We start from the raw sequence: 27,049 nt of genomic DNA, 5'->3' as shown, positions 1-27,049 counted from the left end.
CCCACCACCTGTTCCCGGCAGCCAATGGACAGCGCCAGGGGGAGGGCGCCAGGGGGGGGAACGTGTATATAAGGCTCTCCGAGAGTGGGGCGACGTTCCGAGGCGTGTCGCCTGCTTGCCGTGCGTGGGTGAGGCAGTCGCGTGCGCGCCGCCCCAGCAAAGACCATTGCGATCGGCGACCAGCTGCAAGCGGGGAGATGCTGCGGGTTCGGTGCCTGCGCGGCGGGAGCCGGGGAGCCGAGGCGGTGCATTACATCGGGTCTCGGGTGCGTACTCTCCGCCGCCCTGCGCCTCGCGGAGCCTCCTCGGAGGTGCCGCGGCGCTGCCTCGGCTTCCCCCGCAGGACGGGGCATGCTACCGGAATGGGATGGGACCGGAGATGGCGGGATGCGCTCCGCGTCCTCCTGCATGCCCGCCCCCGAGGACTCGGGCCGCGGCTGGCCCGGGAGATGGGGCGGGGAGGGGCGGCTGCGCGCGTTCGGGGCGGGGGGCGGGGGGGGGGGAGCGGAGCGGAACCTCGGGAGACCCATTACTCGGAGTGCAGAATGTAGTTCCGAGAGTCGCGGAGAGCGAGAGAGCGCACGAGCGAGCCCAGCCTCATAGCAGGTCCCTCCTGGAACAGGAATAGCCCAGACCCCGCCCCGCAGCTGATGGAAGAACAGCTGTCCCGCGCCCCGTCCCCGCCATCCGGAGTCCCCAACCCTACTGCTTCCAGAGCCCCACGGGCAGGGCCTGGCGCAGGCTTCCAATGCCCTGGCCTGCCCGATGGGATGGGTAGAACTTTCTTGTGACCACTCTGAGGCTCGTTAATTTTAAATTCTTCTTGTTCCCCCATCCCCACCCCCAGACAGTATGTGTCCTGACGATCTTAATTCTGGTTTCTTAACTCTGGGCTGTCCCGAAATGAAGCAGAACGTTGTTCCCCAGAGCTGATGTGGCAAAGACGGTGAAATATTTCAGAAATGAGATTTAGGTTGGTTGGAGCTGTTTATCATGGAAGAGAATGAATGCCTTTCTGAAATGCCATCATCGCAGATTCTTCTGTAGAAGAAACCTATTATTGATAACTTTTCATAGCAGAGAGGCCAAGAAGGGCGGAAACCCAGACTACGAAGCCGGGTTGGGGGAGCATAGGATAGACAGGTTTTGCTACTCACATTCAAGGCACCATCAAACGTTAAGCATTTAAGTGTGTCCTGCTGTAGATGGGCCATGGGAGTAAAATATTGAAAAACGACAAAGGCCCGGCCTTCAAGGTGTCAGTTGGAGAGAGAGCTGTGTCTAATGTAAGTTAGGACTTGATGAAATGGATAGGAGAAGTTAAACAGGGGGACTTGGGAAAGTTGACTAGAAAACACTTTTAGAATAAAAGGGGAGGAAGGAAATCCAGGGGGCAAGCTTCTTGGGGCAGGTGGCAACTAAGCTGGGCTTTGAAGAGGGTGATTTCAAGGGAAGATGTGGAGGGAGATTTGCAGGTGTGGGGAAGAGGGTGCCTGGATGCAGGAGGTAGAAGAGGCCATAGGTAAGGAGGTTGCGGTGTAAATAGGTCCTTCTGAGGGAGAATTGTTGTGCAGTAACTCTATGCTTGTCACCAGAATAGCAGAGGTTCACATGGAATAATGTTCTTTCCTCTTTGAAGCTTGGAAGAGTCTTTACGGGATGGGTGCAGCGAACTTTCCAGAGCACCCAGGCTGCGGCAGCCTCCAGAAACTCCTTTGCTGCTGATGACAAGGCCACAGATCCTATTCCTAAGGACTGCCCTGTCTCCTCCTATAATGAATGGGACCCACTTGAGGAGGTGATTGTAGGCAGAGCTGAAAATGCCTGTGTTCCACCATTCACTGTGGAAGTTAAGGTAAGATCAGTGTGCACACACAAATGTTTGTGTGTCTGTTTATGACACATTTTAGGTGTCTTGTCCCAGTATTTATTGTATGCAATTTAAGATGTACATTTTTCATCGTAAATGCTGCCTGAGGTATAAAATCACAAAATCAAGTAAACAGATTTTCCTTGGGAAGAAATCTCGAGTTCTCAACAACAGTCCAGTCAGAGTTATGCTGCTTTTCAGTTTATAACTTCAAGCTGCTGAAACCTATTAAATCAACTTAGTTACCGTATTGAAACAAAGGTGGATGACAGTAATTATTTTTAAAGCTGTCTGTTTGTTTGTCTTAGAGTTCTCAGGATTGTGGACTGCCTCTGGTCAGAGGCTTGGGATTTAGGACTGATCAATCAGTCTTTGCTTAAGTGGCCTTAGGCAAGTGGTTTAACCTTTTCGGCTCTTGGGTCTATAACATGAAGGTATTAAGTAAGAGGTTTTCTAAAGCAGGGCTTCTTAAACTTTTTTCCACTTGTGAGCCCTTTTCACACAAGACATTTTTACTCAACCCTGGGTATATAGGTATATAAAATAGGTATACATAACCTTTTACTGTTGCCAAATTTGTTCACAATCCCCTACATTTGGTTACTCAACCTCACATGGGGGCGAGACCCACAGTTTAAGAAGCTAAGGTCTAAGGTCCCTTTAAACCCTAAACATCTCATTCAGCTCTCATTTTGGTGGGTAGTTGGAAGACAGAGACATGTTTCCCCACTAAATCACTGTTTTAGAGCTAAGTCACTAGGAGAATCATAAGCTAGAAGGGATCTTAGAAGCCACAGAGTCCCATTCTTTCATTTTAAGTATAAGCAGATACAGCTTAAGTTGACTCAGTGTCATACAGCTAGCAAGGGTCAGGTGGGATTTGAATCCATGTCTTCCTGAATCTAAGTCTATTATCCTATTCATGCAATTATTTCAGCTACACTGTCTTCCTTCCCTTCCTCTTTTCCTCCCTGCACCCTTATAACTCCCACCCCCAACTTATCCACACACTTGGGTTCATCAGCAACCTTTAGACAATATTACTGTAAAGCATTATGGGCAAAGTTCCAAGTTGTTAGGAGAAAATACACTTATTTTTAGGATTATTCTGTTTTTTCACCACAGTCTTACTCTTGATGCTTCGTCTTGGTGTGGGAGGTGATCTTGGGTTCCCAGAGGCCCTACCAAGCTAGAAAGGCTTTGAGTGTGGCTTAAGCCGTAGTCTCTGTAGGTCTGTGTGTTTTCTTAAAATTAGTTAAAACTGTTTTCTTTTTTTTTTAAGTGAGGCAATTGGGGTTAAGTGACTTGCCCAGGGTTACACAGCTAGTAAGTGTCAGGTGTCTGAGGTCACATTTGAACTCAGGTCCTCCTGAATCCAGGGCCAGGGCTCTATCCACTGCACCACCTACCTGCCCCTAAAACTGTGTTTTCTTAAAATTAATTGTTATTGCACCAGTTTTGGCAGTAAGCATTTATTATTTTATATTACATAATATAAAATATTAATATATAGATATATTAAGAATTGACCATGAGTCTTCCTAACTTCTCATGGTCTCAGGCTGCATGGTAGAGAAGGGAGAAAGCTTCAGCAGGAGAAAAGCCCCAAAAGACTCATGCTGTCTCTCAGAGACCACACATGATCTCAGAGAGACCCAAGGGAGTTCACAAGGCCTACACTCTCCTAAGAGGGAGAGCTCCTGGAGTGGCCAAGGGTTTTATTCTCTTTTGATAGGGGTGGGTCATTATCCATTGATTAAAGCTAATTGGTTAGCATCATTCAATTCCATTGGTTGACATGACTTGAGGGTGGTCTAAACTAAAATAAACTCTACTGAAGACCTTCACTCAACTTGCTTAAGGCAAAGTCTGTTTTCTTTTTCTTTGGGGGGGGGGAGCAGGGCAGTGAGGGTTAAGTGACTTGTCCAGGGTCACACAACTAGTAAATGTCAGGTCCTCCTGAATCCAGGGCTGGTGCTTTATCCACTGCACCACCTAGCTGCCCCCGAAGTCCATTTTCTAGGTGTGGTTTGATTCCTTCAGTCCTTCTCTGAGCTGGACAAAAGAGTCTCATTTCTTTTGTTCCCTTGGGTTTGCCCCATTTAAGATCTAGGAGAGCAGGACTTTCTGGAGTGGGGGGAGAAAGGACTGAGAACTGATCTCTGGGTGCCCCAAGAAATCCATTATTTTCTCACATCATCATCTGAGGAAAAGCCTAGCAAATTGTGGGGAGTCTTATCACTACATTGATTTTGGAATGATTTTTTTGTTTTTAACCACAGTAACTCTCAAAGAACACCTACTTACACAAAGCAGGATTGCAATCTGCAGGTGCATTGGCGGAGTGCCTATAAAAAAATGGTAGATGTTTTTAGTAAGTTAGTAGTCAGTCCTTTGTAGAATTTTACCTATGCTTTAAAAATTACAATTTATGTTCACATGTGACTTTAGATGTGTGAGAAGAGAGGTGCCAGGTGGGGAATTGAAATGGAAACTTCTAGTCTTCTGGGAGAAGTGAACATGGCTTCTTCTGCAGACTCACAATACATGATGAAAGACAAAGTGAACTGATTACTCCCAGCCACAGTGTACTTCTGTCCTGAAGACAGATCCACAATTTCAGAATGGAAGAGGACCTCAGAGGCTATCTAATCCAACCCCTACATAAGCAGGAACCTCCTCTGTTAGCTACCCAACAGATCGGCAGCCAGCTTTTGCTTGAAGGTCCCCAGTGAAGGGTAACCGTATTACCTTCTGAAGCAGGCCACTCTTTTTTTTTTTTTTTTTTGGCGGGACAATGAAGGATAAGTGACTTGCCCAGGGTCATACAGCTAGTAAATATCAGGTGTCCGAGGTCAGATTTGAATTCAGGCCATCCTGAATCCAGGGCTTTATCCACTGTGCCACCTTGCTGCCCTACTATCACTATTTTAGAATACTTTGGACGCTTCTTTTTTGTCTTTTACCTCCTTAGGGAATATGCCCAGGAGCATTAGATTGTAAACTCCTTGAGGGCAGGGACTGCCTTTTTTTTTTTTTTTTTTAGTGAGGCAGTTGGGGTTAAGTGACTTGCCCAGGGTCACACAGCTAGTAAGTGTTAAGTGTCTGAGGCCGGATTTGAACTCAGGTACTCCTGACTCCAGGGCCGGTGCTCTATCCACTGCGCCACCTAGCTGCCCCAGGGACTGCCTTTTTTACCTCTTTTTTTGTATCCCTAGTGCTAAGTACAGTGTAGGGGCTTAATAAAATGTTGATTGAGTGACTGGGATCCCTGGGTCAAAGAGTATAACTTTTTCTCAGCTCTTTTTTGACTATAAACTATGTAGTGAGATGAGCTTGCTAGAGAGATACTATCTCTGGTTACTTTTATGAAAAGGAACAAGGGCCAGGTCACCAACAAACAGGGCCAGCAGTGTCCTTGTAGTCTTTGTTGTCCATTTGGGAAGACCGGACACTTGCATAGAGAGCCTGGCCCATTGTATTTACTTCTCAGCTAGATTGTAAGGGTCCTTGGAATTCAAGATATTAAGTGGTGGGGTGGTCAGGGCTTCCTGAAAGAGGCGGGACCTGAGTCATGAAGAAGCACAGGACTTCTTAATGACTTGATGTCCAAAGTAATATTTCTAAAACTAAGTAATATTCTAAAACTCTTAGGCTGCCAACAGTGTCCTCTGATCCTGTGACATTCCTGATGAATAAATTCTGTAAAGGAATTCCCTAGTGCCCTTATTTGATTTTAGAGACCTTAATTGTTTCCTTCATCAACCTTAATCTTTTATTTGTGAATAGTCCTTTGTATTCTCCTACATTGGGAAGTTGTTTCATTTCCTGGATCATTTCTGTTAGATAAAACCCAGAAAAAAAATCCAATTCAGACATGTTTTGTTTTTTATCATCTTTGAAAATGCTGACCTTAAGTCACATGCTGTGTGATCTCATTTGGAATCAGACTACTTGGATTTTATTACAGTCGCTATTCTGATTTGTTCTATATAACCTTAGACAAAAAGTTTCATGGGCTGGTGGAAAAAGTATTGGGCTGGAGGTCAGGAGACTTGAGTTGGCCAATTATCAAATATTTAATAGTTGTCTAGTCTTAGTTCTTTGACTAATTAGCTTTGTGTCCTTGGGCAAGTTACTTCATAGTTCCTGGTCTTCTTTCTACACCTATAAAATCAAGACAAATACTTCTCTCTTCCTACCTTAAAAGACACTGAGGGTAAAAGGAGTTAACAAGTGAAAGTAATTTTTAAAGATTTTAAGCACTAAATGCATTTTTATGACTCAAACCTTGTTTCAGCTCTTAATGGTATAGATGTTGTTGGCTAATACATTACAGTTAAATTGCTGGGATTGTTATTATTAATAAAAGCAACTCTTTTGTCAATAACTACATTAGCTAAATCATGCTGCTAATGAGACTAAGGCTGTGGGTTTAAAAACGGAGTGCTTGATTCCTAACCTCAATGAGTCATCTTGCAAATGAGGGTGGTAGGTCATTTGCAGAGTAGAGAAAGAGGGAAGAAGGATTAGGCTAGAGAGAGAGTGTAAACTGCTAAATAACACCAGCCATATCCTTATTATTAGAAAAACAAATTGCTTGCCCCATATATGCTGGGTCAGCTGCATCATCCTTTTGTACAAAGGACAAAACTTAATCCATAAGCATCTATGTATTGAGCTCTATTTTGAGCCTAACACTCTGTATGGAACAATAGGGTTCATGAGACATCTAATTCCTTCTCCTCAAAAGAATGTACTACCCGACTGGAAAGGTAAGATATGTGAAGATGAAATAGTTAGGAAACAGTATAAGATGTAATAAAATGTTAAATTGTGTAGTTGAAAGAAAGTATAAGTATATTGGGAATCAGAGAAAAGATGACTGGAGGTATACACACATATACATACATACATACAATGCACACTATTATTATCAATATGATTTTTTTCTGTAAAAAGTGATGAATAGGGGGCAGCTAGGTGGTGCAGTGGATAGAGCACCGGCCCTGGATTCAGGAGGACCTGAGTTCAAGTCCGGCCTCAGACACTTGACACTAGCTGCCTGACCCTGGGCAAGTCACTTAACCCTCATTGCCCCAGAAAAACAAACAAATAAATAAATAAAACTAGTTATCATTTTTTTTTAAAAAAGTGATGAATACTTATTAATAAGATCATAGATCAAGCTGGAAGAAGCCATTTCTAGTCCATTCCCCTTACTTAACAGATGGAAACTGAGACCCAATGAGGCCAAATGCCTAGCTCAAGGTTCACAAAGGATTTCAATCCAGGTCCTCTTGATTTTAGAGCCGGCATTCTTTCCATTGTACCATATTGCCTGGATGAACGAAGGGGGTGTGGGTGGGCGGATGTATAAGATTCAGCATAAATGCAAAAGGTATTTAAGGTTACAAGGTTGAAACTCACTCAGTTTCCAGCTGAGTAAATAAGGAACAGAACATCTGCTGAAGTTCCTTAAATTTCCAGGGACAGCAAAGAGCTCTTTAACCTTTACTTGGCTAGCCATGCAAAAATCTTAGTACTCCAGAAAGACTAAGCCGAGAGCTCAGTAACACAGACAGCTTTTCTGTTCTCACTGTCCTCTATTAATCAAATACTGTGTGCTGAGCACGTAAAATGGTGCTCTTTATCCCGCAGACGCTGAGTAAATGATTGTTAAGTAATTGAGCTGGTTCATGAAGGAGTGCAAATAGTTTCTATCTCACTCTTGGAAAAAATATTATATCTTGAGCATCTGGACCTTGTCCAGCTGCTTTTCAAGTATAGCTCTATCCGTAACCCTCACACTTGTTCAAACACTTCTCTCTCCCTCAGCAGCTTTCCTCATCTACTTAGGAAAATTCCACCCTGCACAGCAAAACCATGCAGAATCGTTCTTGGGAAGGTGTCTGGCATTTGAGTGTGGCAGTCAGCGGCCCATTCTGCTGAAGGCCTGGCTGACGTTTAAAAGCTTGCTTGTCCTTTGGCTGTGGCCTGCAAGAGATGTGCTTGGCATGAAAAGAAGGAAAAAGCGAATGGGTGTTGTAGCACCAGCGTGTCTGAAAAGGCTATAAAGAGTAATTTATTATCCCGTCTTGTTAGCTGCCATGGCATGAGTTTCCTCCTTGGTGGGGGAGGCTGGAATAGACTCACTACTTAGACCCCAGTGGACATGGCCAGGTTTTGGATGGAGTCACAGTGAGCCCAATCACTTTTGTTCTCATTGTTTTGCCTTCATGGAGATTGTTTGTGGCAGTGAGGGTCTCTATTGTTTGATCAATCCTGAAGATGAAGGCAAATTAGCCAGTGGTTTGGGGCATTGGTGGTGAAGAGGATAGGTGCTGGGTCCTCCTGCCCACTGAAGATCTTTTTCCAACCTCTCATTCCCATATGACAGCTCTTCTAGATCCCCTCTCATAGCCGGAGCCCTGACAGTTGTGCCAGCCAGGCAATAGTCCAGTCTGCCTATACTTAACAGCTATGTTCAAAGTGGCTCAAGGCACTTAACCCCTCAATGCTCAGCTGTTCTCTAGGACCATAAAATGTAGAGAAGGAGCAGGCCTGCAATGACTGCAGGAGTTTTTTCATTCATGAGTTTTCCCTGTACATGTCCAATCCCTGTCTCATCATGTTGACTGGAGGAGAAGTTAGGATCATAGATGTTCAGCTGGAAAGAGTCTTAGAGGTCAGCTAGTTTAACCCCCTTCTTTTACAGGTGAGCCGACTAAGGCCTGGAGGATTTAGGTGGTCTGCCCAAGGTCACACAAGTAGTGAAAAAGGTAGAATTTGAACTCGGGTCCTCTGACTTGAAACTCAATGCTCTTGATTAAAATAGATGTTCTTAAACTTTGAGATCGAATGGAATTTCAGCAGTGGAAGACCTCGAGTCCTGGTCTAGAAGTCACTCTCAATATAATCCCAATTTTAGTTTAGAATTGCTGACAATTTTCAGGTAGTTGCAAAATCATTTAAGGGATGAACTGTTTGAAGTTTTTTTTATAGTTCACAGAATTATTCAGTGAGAATGGGAAATAGAAGCCATGAAAGGAGCATGCTTTGAGTAGAGGAGGAAAGGAAGGAAAAGGAATTGACTGGGATCTTCAAAGTCAGCTACTTTAGACAGCTTTTTTTTTTTTTTAAGCAATTACTGTTTGTAAGATAGTGTAAACAGTGAAATAGCTTATGTTCTGCTAGGGGGATAGACCACGGACACAGATGAGTATATACAAAGTAAGAAGGAAGGCAGAAGCTCCAAAGGACTGAAAGGTAAGTAAGGAGTGCAGCATACCCCAGCAGTGGGACACAGCCTGTGCAGAGAGGGGGTGCAAAATAAAACACTGTGCTTGGCGAACAGCTGAGCAGTTTGCCTGGAGTGGAGCACATGTGAAGGGAATAAATGCAATAAGGCTAGAAAGTAGGGGACAGCTAAGTGGTGCAGTGGATAAAGCACTGGCCCTGGATTCAGAAGGACCTGAGTTCAAATCCAGCCTCAGACACTTGACACTGACTAGCTGTGTGACCCTGGGCAAGTCACTTAACCCTCATTGCCCTGCAAAAAAAAAAGTACATAAATAAGGCTAGAAAGTTATGTTGGAGCCAAATGGTGAAGGGCTTGAAATGCCAGGCTAAAAGGTGTGAATGTTATGCTGATGGCAATCGGGAGCCACAAGATATGTCCTCATACAAAACCACAGTTTGACTGCATCTGGAATACTGTGTTTCTGATCAGTGAAGCTTAAGTAAAAGAGCTGGAAGAAGACAAAGAAAAGATGTGTTGTGCAAGTTGCTGTACGATGATAGAAAAAAAACTATGCCCTTTGGTTTGGAAGGCTAGCATCTGCTCCTTTGTGCAGAGCACTGTGCTAAGTGCAGAGGAGATGGAAAGTGTGCATGGGACAGAGTCTCCTACTGTCTATATGGGCTGTAAGGGTATGACATGTAGGTAGATACAATATGAAGTAATAGAGAGATGTGCATGAAGGTTATGACTGGTCGTCAGAATAATGAAACATTAGAAACAGAAAATGCTTGTTGAAGCTTGGGAAGGGATAAGAAGTTAATGACAAGTACCAAAAACTCTACTTTTTATAATTGGTAGTAAGGAACTTATTTAGGTACATAAGATTTACATGAGGTTTACATATGCAACTCTGTAAATAATTTCATAGAGTCAAATTTTTAGAGCTAGAAAGAACGTTAGTGGTTATCTGTTCCAGTTTTCTTAATTTTACAGATGAGGAAACTGACACCCACCCATAAAGGTGGTGAAGTCACTTGTCCAAAGTAGTCCTTGACTCCAGGTCCTCTCGCTCCAAATTGAACATTCTTTACCTAGCAACACACAAAAGGACATGAAGCATAATCATCCCATCTACGCTACTCCTCCCCCCCCCCAAAGATTGTCCACTGATCTGTTATTGAAAAAAACAGTTTTGCCTTTGGAGATTCTTACAATCCCATCCAGCACCCTGTGATAGCAGAACACTGAGCTGGGTGGCCTCTGTGTCTGGCTTAGTATAGGAATATTTATGTTCTTATCTGTTCAAGGTCTCTTTTTAGATTTCTCCAAGACTCATAAACACTTAAACTTATATGCCTATAAGACATTGTGGAAACTGGCCAAGAGTATTCTGGGGTATACTTAAGAACATGCTATGGAGGATGGGGTATAATAATATCTTGAGCAGGAAGAGGAAAATCCCATACATTAGATCAGGAAAGCTATCACACTTAAATTCTGTTACATAAAGTTGCACATTGCCCTCAATGAATGGTCTGATCTATCATGAGTTATGGTTTTCTTCCCTAGGAATTGATCTGCTTTCTTTTGCTTCTAGGCCAACACATATGAAAAGTATTGGCCATTTTACCAGCAGCATGGGAGCCAGTATTTTCCCAAGGAGCATTTGAAAAAGGCTGTTGCTGAAATTGAAGAAATGTGCAATATTTTGAAAATGGAAGGAGTGACTGTTAAGAGACCTGATCCCATTGATTGGTCTTTAAAGTACAAAACACCAGATTTTGAGTCTACAGGTGAGTGGTATCATGGAGTTGACTTAGTTCATGAAGTTCTGGCCCAAGGGAAGGCAATGATGACCTTATAGAAATTCCTTCCTACTCTCGTGATCTTTGCAAATTGTTTACTAACTTAAAAATAATTTGCAACAGTGAAAAATGCTGGAAACTTTTAAGTGATTAATTTATATAATATTTTAAGGTCATTCCAATTCAAAGATGTTTCATGGAGAAAAGCAAAATCTTTCCTAAATTCTGCAATTGTGGTATGATGGACAGGGGGCTGGATTTAGAGGATTGATGATTGAATTTGAGTCCTGGTTCAACTACTTCCTCATTGTATGACCCTGCTTAAGGTCCTTTCACTTCTGAGACTCAGTTTCTTCATCTGTAAAATGTGAATAATAATATTGGCACCACCTACTTTAAAGGGTTGTAGTGAGTAAAATCTTTTAAATGGTAAAGCACTGTAGAAATGTGCATTCTAAGAACTACAGCTTTCATTTTAATTTGTCCCACCAGTAGAACACAAGGCATGAGGCATTCTCTCCATTTTGTCTAGGAACTGTGGATACAGATATAGCTGCAGTAGAACCCTAGGTATTTGGAAGAGGTGTGATTCTATTTCCCTTGAACCTGAAGATCAGAGTTAATATTTTTAAATTTAAATTTTTTTAAAATTTTTAGTGAGGCAATGGGGGTTAAGTGACTTGCCCAGGGTCACACAGCTAGTAAGTGTTAAGTGTCTGAGGCCAGATTTGAACTCAGGTACTCCTGACTCCAGGGCTGGTGCTCTCTCCACTGCACCACCTAGCTGCCCCAGAGTTAATATTTTTAATCATTGAAAAGGCGTTCCTTCAGATATTTACTTTCATGCATTTCTTTAGCTTATGTGTGAACAGGTGAATCCCATTAATTGTTATTATTTCATTGCATCTAATGGAATTTATTCCATTTTCTTGTTTTCCTTAGAACAGTGGCCCTTAAATTATTTATTAGGAATGACTTGTCTAACAATTAACAAGTAAACCACAGAAACAAAGATGTTTGCTTAAGGTGGTCTTCTGTTTTATCTGGTTAATTATTTTTTAAGGAAAAAATTAGAAATACCCTGTGTGTGTGTTTTTTTTAAAAAGAAAGAAAGAAATACCCTGTGTTTTTAGGCACCTAGGGGACCCTTAGATAAAGAACTTATTCAGGAAGTCTTCCTTAGGAAATTAGTCAACTCCTTGGCTAACATCACTGCCAAATTATTCTTTGTGCTTGAGTGAAATATTCTCATTTATAGTTCTGGAAACAAAATCAGGCTAATTTATAATTTTTTACACAATTACCTGAAGAACCTTAGTTTCTATATCACAAAAGATATGATATAAATAAATACAAAACTACAAGATATAAATGATTATGTCCAGTAAGACCAGGAGGTAGCCCTAGTCTTATAGATAGGTCTCTTTATAGGAATGTAGCATGTAAGGCTGGAAAGGATCATCCAGTTCAGTCCCTTCGTGTTAGAGATCAAGAAACCAAGACCCAAAGAAGGACAGTGATTGCTCAAAGTGATACATGTAGATGTTTTGTATTAATGTTTTATGCTTGTTGTTCACTAAACTATCGAACAAGTACATTTCCCTTCTCCATTTAATGAGAACTCATGTTTTTATAGGACTTAATAGAGAGTGTTTTCCTTTCAACAGTCCTTTGGAATAGGTAATAGTGGAAGACCTTGAGTCCTGGTCTAGAAGTCACTCTCAGTATAATCCCAGTTTTAGTTTATCTACAGTGACTTGCTCTAATACTGTTAATAAACAGCAGAGTCCACACTTGACCTGAAGCTCCTGATAATAGTTTCAGTGCTCCTTCTATTACACAATAATAAGTAGTAGAGGAAGTGGGCAGCTTGGCTAGACTTGGGGTCAGAAAGACTTGTATTCACATCCTGCCTCAGACACTTATTAGCCTCAGGGTCCTCTGAAAAAGGAAGATATTACCACTTACCCACCTCCTGAGAGAGAAGGGATAGATTAAATATGCAGAATCATACACAGATTTGCTTGGTTGGGTCTGTGTTTATTTGTTGTAAAGGTTTTGTGTTTTGTTTTCACTTGGGGTGGGGGGAGATGGGAAGAAAGGAAAAATAAATGCTTATTAACTGAAAAAAGATAAAAGCACCTACCTCAAGCTACAATAAGAATGCATTTAAAACACGTTGCAATCTTAGAGCACTATTTAAATGTGAAATATTATCATTGTTGTCATTAAACCATTGAGCTTATCTTTTCAGAAACTTTGAAATCCATTTGTAAGCAAAGCCTTCTTAGGGCCAGGAAAAACCAGTAGTCCTCATTTTCAAGATGGAATAATGGGGGCAGCTAGGTGGCACAATGGATAAAGCACCAGCCCTTGAGGACCTGAGTTCAAATCCGGCCTCAGACGCTTGACACTTAATAGTTGTGTGACCCTGGGCAAGTCACTTAACCCTCATTGCCCCCCAGGGTGGGGGAGATGGAATAATGGGTCATGGTAAAGCTGTGTAGAATCCTCACCTTTGTGTTGTATCATACCTATTATCCTTTCTCCACTGCTTGTTTTGACATGCTAGTACCACCAGATGTATGTTGTGGTTGCTGAGGTATTTCTTTGGATTGATGGGTATGCTTTTGTGTGGTTTCTGGGACAGTTTGGGGGATCAAATAATAAGGATTTCTCTGGTGACGATCTTGTCAAGTATTGTGTTAGATATTGGGAAGTACAAAGACAAGCCAAACATTCCATGCCCTCAGGGACCTCCTTTTCTATAGAAGGAGACAGTCTGTCCATGTATAAGGAGATATAAAATAAATGTGAGGTGTGGTAAAGGCCCTAGCTGTGGGTGGTGAAGGAAGTATCTGAACTGGTCCTAAGTGTCTAGAGGACCACTGGGGCTGGTTGTTGGTTCAGAGGTTCCAATGTAGACTCTAAGTCCCTTTTTGGGTAAAGGTTATCATACTTTGTACCCCCAAAGGCTTCTAGCACAGTGCCTGGCACATAGTAGATGTTTAACAAATGCTTTATGATTGATTGGTTGCTGAATCATAAAGAATTGGGATTTTGATAGAACAGAAGCAGCAAATTTCATCCAGTCCAGGAAAAAAATGTAGTGAGAGAATTTGGTACCCCAAATTTGAACTGTTCAGATTTCTTGCTTGGAAATAATTGTTTAGAGTAACTTATTTTTTACTTTTTTTTGTTGTTGTTGTTTTTGCAGGCAATGGGGGTTAAGTGACTTGCCCAGGGTCACACAGCTAGTAAGTGTTAAGTGTCTGAGGCCGGATTTGAACTCAGGTCCTCCTGAATCCAGGGCCGGCGCTTTAACCACTGCGCCACCTAGCTGCCCCAGAGTAACTTATTTTTGCAAATTTGTTGTTACGATTATATTAAGACTTTTTGACCTTTTCAGGTTTGTACGGCGCAATGCCCAGAGACATTCTGATAGTAGTTGGAAATGAAATCATCGAAGCTCCCATGGCATGGCGTGCACGCTTCTTTGAGTACCGAGCATACAGATCAATTATCAAAGACTACTTCCATCGCGGGGCTAAGTGGACTACTGCTCCTAAGCCCACGATGGCTGAGGAGCTTTATGACCAGGTACTTTGCTAACTCTGTCTTTCTTAGTACACCTTTTCCTACGTGGCCCATCACAAAGACATTCGAAAGCTGTGAGGGGAGGGAGTTATTACCTATTTGCCGTTGAAGTGATTTGTCTACAATAAATTCTAAAATTCCAAACAGATTTATTTCATGCCTGAGGGTTCTGTTTTCATCTGGGGTCGATAAATCTAAGTTGATATTGAAAAATCACTGAAAAGTTCTTTCTTCAAATAATTAGTTACAGAAGTTTCTATAGTTTGTGGGAGGTAGGGATTGCTGGGGTTGTGTTGAGGAAGGGGGGAAACTCCATCTGCCATTCTTATTTGATTGGATTTAATGGAATTCATCAGTCTCCTAAATTTAAGAATGGCTTACTTTTTTTTTTTTTAGTGAGGCAGTTGGGGTTAAGTGACTTGCCCAAGGTCACACAGCTAGTAAGTGTTAAGTGTCTGAGGCCGGATTTGAACTCAGGTACTCCTGACTCCAGGGCTGGTGCTCTATCCACTGCGCCACCTAGCTGCCCCCAGAATGGCTTACTTTTAATGGTGAGAAAACATTTTAAATGTAAAGTCGTAGACTTCGGTTCAGAAAATCAGTTTTACAAGTACAGGATAGAGATGCATTATCCAAAGATCTTGTAAAAGAGTAAGGTTGGTGTAGGGATAAGGATGATAGTGGACTATGATCTTAATATGAATCAGCAATATAACATGATAGCCAAGAAAGTGAATTTGATCCTGGGCAGCATTTAGAGAGGTGGACCACATGTGGAGCTTTATATTTTCTTTTGGCTACCACAGGTCAGTGAAGATATTAATAAGGGGGAACGTCATCAGAGGAGAAGACCTAAGATGAAGGGTGTTGAGTCCCTATCATAAGAAGATCAAATGAATGAACTAGGGAGATTTCATCTAGAGAAGACTCCAGGGACATGATAGCTATGTTCAAGCATTTGAAAGATTTGTCATGTGGAAAAGGATCGATTAGTTTTGTTCTCTTTGGCTCCAGAGAATAAAACAAGGATCACTGGCTGGAAATTGCCAAAAGGCAAATTTAGGCTTACAGTCAGAAAAAAAATTTTCCTAACATTTAGAATGATCCAAAAATAGGGTGGACCATTTTGTTCCAGATGGTTGCTTCCCTCTTACTGGAGGTCTTCAAACAGAGGTTAGGTAACTACTTGTTGACTATGTCAGAGTGGAGATTCCTTTGCAGATGAGTTAGACTGGATGGCTAGTGAGGTCACAAGAACTTTCTGCTAAGAAAATAGGTTATGATTTGCATTGTTGGAGGGAATAGGCCAATCTAACAATTGTACACCTTTGAAGTTTAGGGAACCTAGAAAACTCATTCTGTGTATGCTAGGTTTAGTCTATGGACCAACAGTGAATTCCTTCTGTAAAGGTATAGAATGACTTCATTCTGGTCATTTCCAGGGTTGTAGCTAACTATATAAATCAACATATGGCTTATGGAATGTACCCAAGAGGAATCAGTAGCTGACTTGGGTATCATACCACCTGTCTCCAAATATCAGAAAATTGCTGACTACCCTAATTCTTCTTCTTTGTTCACGTGGACACAAGTTTTCCATTCACATGCTTTTACTTAGTTTCAGAATTGAGTAACACAATATACTTCTTAAATAACATAGATCATGCTCATGAATTCTCAGTCAAGTCCAAGTTTAAACCAGTATTCTCATTGCATTAGTTGTCTTATTTTCCTTCTTTAAAAGCAGTCGATTGGGGCAGCTAGGTGGCACAGTGGATAAAGCACCGGCCCTGGATTCAGGAGTACCTGAGTTCAAATCCGGCCTCAAGACACTTGATACTTACTAGCTGTGTGACCCTGGACAAGTCACTTAACCCCAATTGCCTCACTTAAAAAAAAAAAAAAGATTTTAAAAGCAGTCGATTGACTTAGGTGTTGTATGTGTATATTTTTCCTATTAGGATTATCCAATAGATTCTGTAGAAGACAGACACAAATTGGCTGCTCAGGGAAAATTTGTGACGACTGAATATGAGCCATGTTTTGATGCTGCTGACTTCATTCGAGCTGGAAGAGACATTTTTGCACAGAGAAGCCAGGTAGAGAAAAGCTGTATCTAAAATGCCGTGCTTTCTTCTATATTTTGTTGTTGTTTTTTTTTTTTACTATACATTATTAGCCCCCTTCCAATGGCAAATATTTGTAATTTTCTATCCCCTTATTTTCAGGTAACTAATTACCTGGGCATTGAGTGGATGCGTAGGCACCTTGCTCCAGACTATAGGGTGCATATCATCTCCTTTAAAGATCCCAATCCAATGCATATTGATGCCACCTTCAATATCATTGGACCAGGTCTTGTGCTTTCCAACCCTGACCGGCCCTGTCATCAGGTAAGAGAATTAATGACCCTGGAAACAGCAAATATAACTAGCAGCTGACATAATAATAATTCAGATAGCATTTCCGTGAGAACTGTTCAGTTTCTAATTGAATGCTGTCGTTGAATTAGGTTTCTCTTGATTACATTCAAACATGGGATTGATGATGGTATGTATATTACTGTGTCATAATGGTGCTGCTGATAGAGAGATTCCACTGGATATTAACTTTGGCCTTTTTTTTTTTTTTTTTTTTTTTTGGCGGAGCATTGAGGGTTAAGTGACTTGCCCAGGGTCACACAGCTAGTAAGTGTCAAGTGTCTGAGGCCAGATTTGAACTCAGATCCTCCTGAATCCAGGGCTGGTGCTTTATCCACTGTGCCATCTAGCTGCCCCCGGCCATTTGTTTTTGTCAAAACTTTAGGTTCATTAGTATGTGTACACACATATGTACATGTGTGCTTTGAAAAATTTTTTCCACATCATAATCATTTCTGCATAAAGCATACCCTGCCTTATAACAAAGAATAACAGTTAAGTCAAAGCAATCAATACATATAGTAACTAGGTCTGACAAGGTAGTCAACATTCTTCCCTTCTACTCCCCAGCGTCTACTAGGAATAGGGGAGAAATGTTTCTGTTATAAATAATAACACATGTTATTATTTGTTCTCTGGGACCAATATTGATGATTTCAGTTACTCACAGTTTAGCTTCTTTTTAATGTTTTCATTTATTTCATTGTGCGTACTGTTCTCCTGGTTCTACTTACTTCACTCTGCATTACTTCATAAAACTTCCCATGTAATTTTATGAATTTTTCATATTTATAATTTCATATGGAAAAATAATATTCCCTAGTCAGCGTGCCTCCATTTTGTTTCCAGTTCTTTACTCATGTGTTTTAACAAAGGAAGTGCTATTATTTCATAATATGCAGCAGCTGAATCACAAACAAGACGATGCCTTCATGTCCAGGGCAAGTCCCATTGGGTAATGGGTGTCTTCCCTCTCCACCTTTTGTGGCTTGCTATGGCCAACCCTACCTACAGGGGAAGAATGGGGCTGCTGCAGTGCAGCTGACCTTGGGGATCTTTCCTTGATCTCATGTGGCCTCCTACTTCTACTTGCTACCCCCTACTTCCTGTTGGGCTGGCGAGTGGTTTTTGTTTTATTTTTAAATTTCTAGGCAGCAGTACAACAATTTTTCAATAATTTTATGCCACATCACTGCATATTTCTGCACCATTAGGAGAATAAATAACATGGTTTTATATTTATTTAAATTTAGTATACTTGGTAGAATTATGTGGATAAATCCACAGGAGGTCATTAAGGAAACATAAGGATATGTCACAAGAATCTTGGGAGTTGGAAGGAAGCAATTTAGCTTGATGTGTATCTCTAAATAAGAATTCCTTCTACTACCCACTCAACAAGTGGTCAGCTGACCTTTGCTTGAAGGCCTCTATTGGTTCTGGAGTCCTGCTAGCTCCTGAAGTAGCCCATTCTACTACTTTGGGGTAGCTTTAATCAGTAGGAAGTTTTTCCTTGCCTCCAGCCTACATTTGTCTTTTTGCAACTTCTGCAAGTTGCTTTTAGTTCGTAATCATCATGATGATAATAATTGTTATTAGAGTCTTACAATAGCCCTATGAGGGAGGTCCTACCAGTTATTTTCCTCATTTTACACATGAGGAAACAGGCTCAGAAAAGTTAAGTGGCTCCCCATGGATACTTTGCTAGCAACTATCAGACAGAGGTGGGGTCAGACATTCCACCTGACCCTCTCTCCACCTGATAGTGCTTTCTCTGTCTGGCCAAGAGAGCAAGGCTAATCTTTCTTCCAGGTTGTCAGAGATTTGAAGACAGTTGTTATGTCACTCCCAAGTCATTGTTTTTCCAGGCTAAATAACCTAGTTTGTTTTGTCTGTTTGTTTTGTTGTTGTTGTTGTTGTTGTTGTTTTTTCAAGTGAGGTAGTTGGGGTTAAGTGACTTGCCCAGGGTCACACAGCTAGTAAGTGTTAAGTGTCTGAGGCTAGATTTGAACTCAGGTCCTCCTGACTCCAGGGCCAGTGCTCTTTCCAATGTGCCACCTAGCTGCCCCAAATAACCTGGTTTTTTTTATCCGAACTTCACATAGCATGAATTCAGGCTGCTTCACCATTCTGCTTCTCCATTTCTGGACACTCTACAGCATAATGTCTTTCCCTGAAATGTAGTGCTCAGAACTAAACAGTGCTCCAGATGCAGTCTGAAATGCACAGCGCAGTGGAAGCGTCACCTGCATAGTCATGGAAGTACCTTAATGTGGCCTGAGCCTTCACTCACTTTCTTAGTCCACTCCATCATGAGGTTAAAGCCCACCAAACTTGCATTGCAGTGCCCTCAAACCCCGGGGTTTTTTTATTTGAGCTATTGTCCAACTACCCTCCCTGCACTTTTTATTTATGAAGTTTATTTTTTGAAACCAAGTATAAGACTTGATTATCTCCAATAAAGTTCATTTTGCTTAATTTGTCCCAATGTTCCAGCAATATTCCATGAATCCTGTCATCCATTAGCTAACTGTCCCTGTTAATCATGTTTTCTACAGACTTGATAAATATGCATTTATCTGGGCCACTGATTTGCACAAGGCACAAATCTCTATAGCATGCCACTAGAGGATCACCTTTCTGGGTGACATTGACCACTCTGGTCTTGCCCACTTACCCAGTTCCAGATCTATCAAATCATCCTTTCTTCTGGCCCACATCTCTCTTCCCCTCTTCTCCCCAAAGGAATAGTATAATAGACTTTGTCAAATGTTCCTTGATCTACCAATCTTGTAATCTTTTCTCAAAAGGAAGTGAGGTTTGGCATGACCTGTTCTTCATGAGGCCTTATGCCTCTTTGTGATCACCACTTCCTTTTCTAGGTATTCACTAATCATCCCTTCGATTCTAGATTTTTTTTGCCAAGATTCAAAGTTAGATTCACTGGCCTATGGTTCCATTCTCTAGTAAAAAAAAAAATTAAGATATTTTCCTTACTGTAATATGGTACCTCTCCCATTTCCTGTGATCTTTCAGAGATCACTGACAGTTGATCAATCACTTTGGCCATTTTTTTCCCAATACTCTGGGAATATAATGTTTCTGGATCTAGGATCTTAAGCTCATCAAGGACAGCCATGTATTCTCTTAATATCTCTCTGCTTACCTTGGTTATCAACTCATCATCAATTTTTGTTCTGAACTTTCTAATCCAAAGATCATCAAGCATTAAGTTCTGCCTTTTCTCTGTTAAGTTATAATCATTCTTTCCATCTCTAACAGGACTACTGCCTTTTCTTTGATGTTAATCATTTTTTCAGCATGACTTGGGATGGGGAGGAGACACAACCTTTTTTTTTCTTTTTTTAAACTTTCCTGGCCAGCCTCAAATCATTCTGAACATTAGCACTCCTGACACAATTCTTACTATCCTTTGCTATGTTTTTGTATTCTTCCTATGTTACTTCTTGTCTGTAAATTTATTTTGAAATCTGAGTTGGTTAATGAGTTCCTTTTATAGCCACATCATTCTCTTCAGATAGCTCCTTCTTCCTCTTCATATGACTTGTTCTTTGTGTATTTTCAGAATTTCATTTCTGAGAGCTTCTCATGGCTTCTAGGTTTATTTTCCTGAAGATAGTTTGGCCATGAAATTCTATCTCTCTTTTTCAGAACACTGAAATCTCTCTTCCCTAAATCTGCGATGTTTTTCAAACTTCCTAGCTTTTCTTCTCCTTTATCTAGTTATAGACTGATCATTTCTCTTCAGAACTTCCTATCCTCTACACCCCAGGAAACAGCTTCTTGGTAACCCAGATCCAGAACAGAATTGCCCCCTTGTGGATTTCACAACCTTTTGAATAATGAAATTGCCATTTTAGCAAATGAAAAAAATTACTGAAAAGCTGTTCTGCTCTTGGCCAAAAGAGGGTTCCAGCAGATGACCACCTAATTGAAGTCCTTTATCATTATGATGTCATGACTCTAGGCCAGGATTATAATGTTTTCTGAGTTCTTCATCTGTTTTCTCTTCCTGTCCATCTGGTCTGTAATGTACTTTGGGGGCAATATTGCTTCTGTTTCTGTTTTCATTTATTTTTTTCCACCCAGTTGCTCTTACCATGTTCTCCCACTCTGGTTCTAAAATTTCCTCATATGAATCTATCTTTTTGTTTGTTTGTTTTGGTTTGGTTTGTTTTGTTGCAGGCAATGGGGGTTAAGTGACTTGCCCAGGGTTACACAGCTAGTAAGTGTCAAGTGTCTGAGGCCGGATTTGAACTCAGGTACTCCTGAATTCAGGGCTGGTGCTTTAACCACTGCACCATCTAGCTGCCTCTGAAGCTATCTTTTTAATATAGAACGCTGTTTTAACAAACCCCACTCTTTGCTCATCTTAGCTACTTGTTCAGGGGTACAACTCCAATCCTTTTGAGGTTGAAGTTTTGATAACTAAGCCCTTGTACGACATATTTCATGGTATCACTATCCTAGACAAGAATACTGAGCTAAATGGACTTTGGACTTGGTCTAGGGTGGTTGGGCTGGCATTATAAAAAGAGGCATGGACTGGGGAGTCAGAACAATCTGGGTTTTAGTCTTAGTTCTGCCACTTTTAGCTGTGTAATCCTTAACAAGTCTCGGGTCTTGGTTTCCCTTTCTGTAAACAGAAAGAATAATTGCCTATGCTATCTCAGAGATTGTTATGGGGACATAGATGACATATTTAAAAATCATTGTGTAAACTATGAAATACTATGTAAATAGAGGGCATTCTTAGGATTTTGTGAATAGGCATTGCTTTAATAAAAGTGAATCTTAGTGAGAAACTTTTTTCAAATGCAAGTAACATGGTTTATAGCACTGGAAATACAGAAAAAGTACAAGTTCACCTAAAATGTTAGCTATTATAAAGCACCTTAATACTTTCAAAACATTGGGTCAAATTTTTCTTGCTTTGTAACATGCATCATCAGGCATAATCAGAAATCATCATCTGAATGTTTGAAAGCTGGGAAATTGAAGCTGTGGGACCCTGGGCAAGTCACTTAACCCTCATTGCTTCACCAAAAAAAGGGGGGGTAGAATTGAGATGACATTTTAGTTGGAATTATTGATAAGTGCTGATAGGGAGCAAGAAATTAAAAAATCTTTTTTGGGCTTTTTTTTTTAGATTGAACTTTTCAAGAAAGCAGGATGGACTATAGTTACTCCTCCAACTCCAATCATCCCAGATGGTAAGAATTCTTTTCTATAGGGAAATTAACCTTGGATTTTGAATTTATTTAGATGAAGTACAAAATTTAGCACTTTGGGAAAATATTTTTCCAAAAAAAAGAAATAAAGTACTTCTTAGTACTCACTTTGTTTTTAGAGCACAAAAGTGAGAAGGAAAAAAACTGGCCAACAAATAGAGGGAAATTGTTTAAAAGATCATTTAAAAAATAGTATTGTGAAATCCAAATGTGTAATTATTAGGGACTTATACATATTTACACTTGTGTAAAGATTATGAAGAAAGTACAAAGGTCTCCTAGGGAAAAGGAATTGCTGCTAGCATGAAAACACTATCACCTTATTCTTGTGCTCTTTTCTTGAGAACCTCTCATTTAAGTGGAAATAAGAACAGGTACTGAGACATAATTATTGATTTTGTTCTTTTTAGACCACCCACTCTGGATGTCATCCAAATGGCTCTCCATGAATGTTTTAATGCTGGATGAAAAACGTGTTATGGTAGATGCCAATGAAGTTCCAATTCAAAAAATGTTTGAAAAGCTGGGTACGTTCAGTGTTTCAAAATCTTTCAAAAATTACAAATGAAAGAGTTAAGTTAAAATGAGATCTTAAAAAGCATCATTCAGGGTCAGACCAGTATTTTATTTCTAACAGTGGTACCAAGGAACACTTTGTGGGAGAACATTGTGTTTTGCCCTTTATGATCTCAACCTAAAAAATTATGTCTTCAAATACATCTAACTTTCTTTTAGTAACTGGTTATTTAAGTTCATAGATAACAGTTCTCTAAACCCTTCAGGGACCAATGAAAATTATATAGTTCATATGTGGGAACAGCCACTTTGTAGGTAGCCCTGTAGATTGATCAGCCTAAGTTTAAATGGCAGAAACATTAAGAGCTATTTAAAACTAAAAGAAATGTCAATTCGCTTTTAATAAGTCTTATTAGGATGCAGTTTTCTTAATGTTCAGTGTGTGAAATAAAGTATTGAGACTCATCTGAGGACACTTATGAGATCCTTAAGCTGGAAAGGAAAAAAATCAGCAGACATTTTTATTTAGATCAGGGTTTATCTTGACATATTTTGAAGCTTATGCCAACTATTTTTATAGTTTTGAAAGGGATTTTTGAAGGGCATAAGTGGCTCTTAAATATATACCTATTTTCCTGTGGGAGTGTTTATCACTAAGCTTCCAGATCTTAAAAGGGCATTTAGTATAATAATGGCTTGGTTGAAATGTTGAATTTCAAAGCCAGTTAACTTGATTTATGACTTGAATCTTATAAAACAACATATGCACACATTTCTTAGGTCTCATAGTTTTAAGATATGTGGTCTTTTCATTTTAGATTGAGCCCCAGGTTAGGAGTTCTTCAAACATGATGCTTGGTCTCCTTGTTTCTGCCTTTTTAATCAAATCTGGTTCTTCATGTAAAGATCCCCACTGATTCTCAAGGATACAAAAAGCTTATTTTGGAAGCTCAGAATGTTATAGGATGCTAAAATGTTGACATTTTAAGCACCCTGCCCTCAAGGGTACTCTCTCCTCTCTGGGTTTTCATGACATTGCTGTCGGTTCTCCTCCTTTATCTGTCCATACCTTCTTTGGCATTGCTGTATCATTCATTCATTCATCTATGTCCCATTCCTTGCCATGTTCTCTTTATTGTTCTAAATCTGCACTACTCTTGGTAATTTAAATGACTTCCATGAATTCACTTATCTCTATGAAGGTTACTTCTAGGTTGATTTATCTAGCTTCACTGTCTGTCCTGAGCTTAAGTCCCAGATTACAACCTGCCTATTAGATTTCAGTCTAGATGTCCTATATTTTTATTTATTTGTGGGTTAATGAGGGATAAGTGACTTTCCCAGAGTCACACAGCTAGTAAGTGTCAAGCATCTGAGGCCAGATTTGAACTCAAGTCCTCCTGAATTCAGGGCTGGTGCTTTATCCGCTGTACCACCTAGCTGCCCCTGGATGAACTATAAGCCACTCAACCTCAATGTGTTCAAAACAGAATTTATTATCTTTGCCCGGAAAAGTCAGCCCCTCTTTCTAACTTCCCTGCTTCTATCAAGGGTACTACTGCCACTCCCTGTTGATTTACTCTCCCACAGCTGCCACATCTTGATTTTATTTACCTCTGACAGCATCTCTCACAGTTGTCTCTTCATTCACAGGCACTGCCCTGGATCAGGCCCTTAGCACCTCTCTTTCATTAGCTCTATTAGGCACTGTGCTATAATAATTTTTTTTACAAATATTGTCTCATTTGCTAATTATTCTATGAGATAGGTACTATTATCTCTTACAGTTGAGAAAACTGAGGCAAACAATGAATTGCCCAGCATCACATAGCTAGTAAATGTCTGAGGTTGGATTTGAATTCAGGTCTTCCTGATTCCAGGCCTAACACTCTACCCATTGTGCCACCTAGCTGCCACCATTTATTTCACTGGTAAACTTACAAAACCAGAATTTCTACAATTTCTAGTCTTTGTTTTCAGTTTTCTTACTTGAAGAAATCTAGTGAGATACAATATTTTGTTTAAATCTTGTCTGTTTTCATGCAGGTATTTCAACAATCAAAGTGAATATTCGTAATGCCAATTCATTGGGAGGAGGTTTCCATTGCTGGACCTGTGACGTCCGTCGACGTGGCACCCTGCAGTCCTACTTTGACTAGACCTGGCCAGATGAGTGGTGGTGGCTGCTTAGCTTGAAAAAAGCCTGGGAAGCTTAGGTGTAAGCTTCATTCTACTGCTAAAACAAATGCATGAGCTAGCTATATAGTGCTTTAAGCAATCATGTCTTTAACAGGAGTCTTGAACCTCGTTTATTCTCACTCTCTTCCATATAAGGGAAAAAATCTTAATTGCTAAGTCTTTGGGCTGACTTTTAGAAACACTTTGTTTCTACTCCTGAAGTTCGGTTCACCTTGGCTTCAAAGTGTGAAAACTTGACAAAATGTGTTTCAAGGCAAAGGTTAGCTGCTAGTATAACTTGGCCACTAATGTTTAACCATCTACCTCTGTTTAATTTTCTATCCAAAAGGCAGCTTGAAACGATAGCCCTAATTTAACATTTTTTTTCTCTAAGTAGTGTTGTATGTGTCACTTTTTTCTAAATAAGAAAAGTACTTAAGTACTCAGATTTTAAGTGGTAGCAGATAACTGCCTCTTTTTCTAACAGTGTTTTGGTTAATTTTTTATTTCTTTTTTTTTTTAAGATAAGCTAAACTATGCAAACATCTAAGGGAATTCTCCAGGAATTTTATTAATATTCTCATCTCAACATTCAACTTTAGTGTTATTTACTTCTAGAAACATTTTCATATGACTTACCTCATTTCAAATGAAATATTTTGTCCACATTTCCTGTTATTTCTAAGGTTCTCACAGAAATATTCAATGCAACAGGATATAATTGTAATTTCCCATCTCTAACTTTTTGGCGTGTTCAGTAGCTATACACTACTACATCTGCAAGTTTCCTTTCTTTGGTAAGTTAAGATTTGTTTACATAAGTGCAAATTCTTTAAAGCATAGCTGAGACATAAAAGCATTCAGTAATTAATGGAAAAAAAACTACCTACCTACATAAGACCTGGTTTTTAATGTTGGGTACTAGACATGTATTTTTATGCTAATAAAAGTTTTTGTGTTCAAAACAAATTTTGTGCTAATTTGGCATTGGCTGAAACCTTTAAAATACAAAAAGATATGTAGAAACTGGACATCTGATTCAAGACCGAATATTAAATTCTAAAGTTATAATATTAATTGTACTTTGAAGTACTTCAGTGCTGTATTAAACTGTCAAGTTGCTTAGAACAGGTTTTTTGTTCCTTTACCTTGAGAATATGTGTGGATTTTTCATAGATGACAGACTTTGAAACTGGAAGGGAAGGAACTTTAGACCTCATCTATCTTAGAGATGAAAAAACTAAGGCTCTAAGAGTTAAGTGACATGTTCAAGGTCACATGGGTCATAGAGCTGGAAGTTAAGCAGTTAAAAATTAAAAGCCACTAAAAATTAAAAGATTAAAAAGCCACTGTTCTTTCCTTCTTTCTTTCTTTTTTTTTTGTGGGGCAGTGAGGGTTAAGTGACTTGCCCAGGGTCACACAGCTAGTAAGTGTCAAGTGTCTGAGGCCAGATTTGAACTCAGGTCCTCCTGAATCCAAGGCTGGTGCTCTATCCACTGCGCCACCTAGCTGACCCACCACTCTTCTTTCTACTATGCCACACCAGCTTACTAAATCTGTGATGTGAACTTTGAGGGAATTATTGATTTCTAATAATCTATTCATCACACAAAGTAAGGATGGTATTGATCTATTGAACAAAGGACTCTGGGAGTTCTACAGAAGACAATTTTTACTTGATGTTTTTGTTATGATCCATGTAAACAAGCCAGTTCCATGATGTGGCCTGGTGGATAGAGGGCTGTCCCTGGGGGAGAACACCTGAATCTGAGTCCTGCCTCTGATCAGTTTTTGCTGATCTTCATCCTTGGCAGGGATTTTCTACACCAGTGAAATCACAGGTGTGCCAAGCCACGGCGCTGCCCCGCCCCCCCCCCCAAATCCTTGTCATCTCAAGTCATTTCTTTACTCAGTCTCTGATGAAGTGGTGGCCTCTTTTTTCTCCAAGCCAAACCCTTTGACTTGTTCCAAGAGCGTGTGTGTGTGCGCGCGCGCGTGCGTGCAGCGTACAGACACATAGGAACATGTTGGCTCCCTTTTTAGAATATAAGCTCTTTCAGGGCAGGTTCTGTTTCACTTTTGTCTTTTTATCCCCAGTATTTAGTTCAGTACTTAACATTGTTTATTGGTGGTGATGGTGGTGCTTCATTCTCAAAGAGGGCTGTGAC

General features: G+C 40.4%; 1 protein-coding gene across 1 annotated transcript; it reads left to right on the top strand.

Annotated features, from left to right (window-relative positions):
* Nucleotides 1-73: 73 nt before the first annotated feature.
* On the top strand, nucleotides 74-25,850 carry GATM (glycine amidinotransferase). The gene is made up of 9 exons (XM_043989826.1): nucleotides 74-266; nucleotides 1,640-1,855; nucleotides 10,711-10,906; nucleotides 14,328-14,518; nucleotides 16,477-16,614; nucleotides 16,744-16,908; nucleotides 22,106-22,169; nucleotides 22,598-22,714; nucleotides 24,750-25,850. The coding sequence occupies exons 1-9, from the start codon at nucleotides 198-200 to the stop codon at nucleotides 24,860-24,862; spliced, it is 1,269 nt and encodes a 422-aa protein (XP_043845761.1). The 5' UTR covers nucleotides 74-197; the 3' UTR covers nucleotides 24,863-25,850.
* Nucleotides 25,851-27,049: the final 1,199 nt, after the last annotated feature.

Source organism: Dromiciops gliroides, chromosome 2, assembly GCF_019393635.1.
Source record: "Dromiciops gliroides isolate mDroGli1 chromosome 2, mDroGli1.pri, whole genome shotgun sequence".
NCBI classification, from domain to species: domain Eukaryota; kingdom Metazoa; phylum Chordata; class Mammalia; order Microbiotheria; family Microbiotheriidae; genus Dromiciops; species Dromiciops gliroides.
Note: the sequence above shows the minus strand (reverse complement) of the source record. Positions and strands in the feature narration are given on the sequence as shown.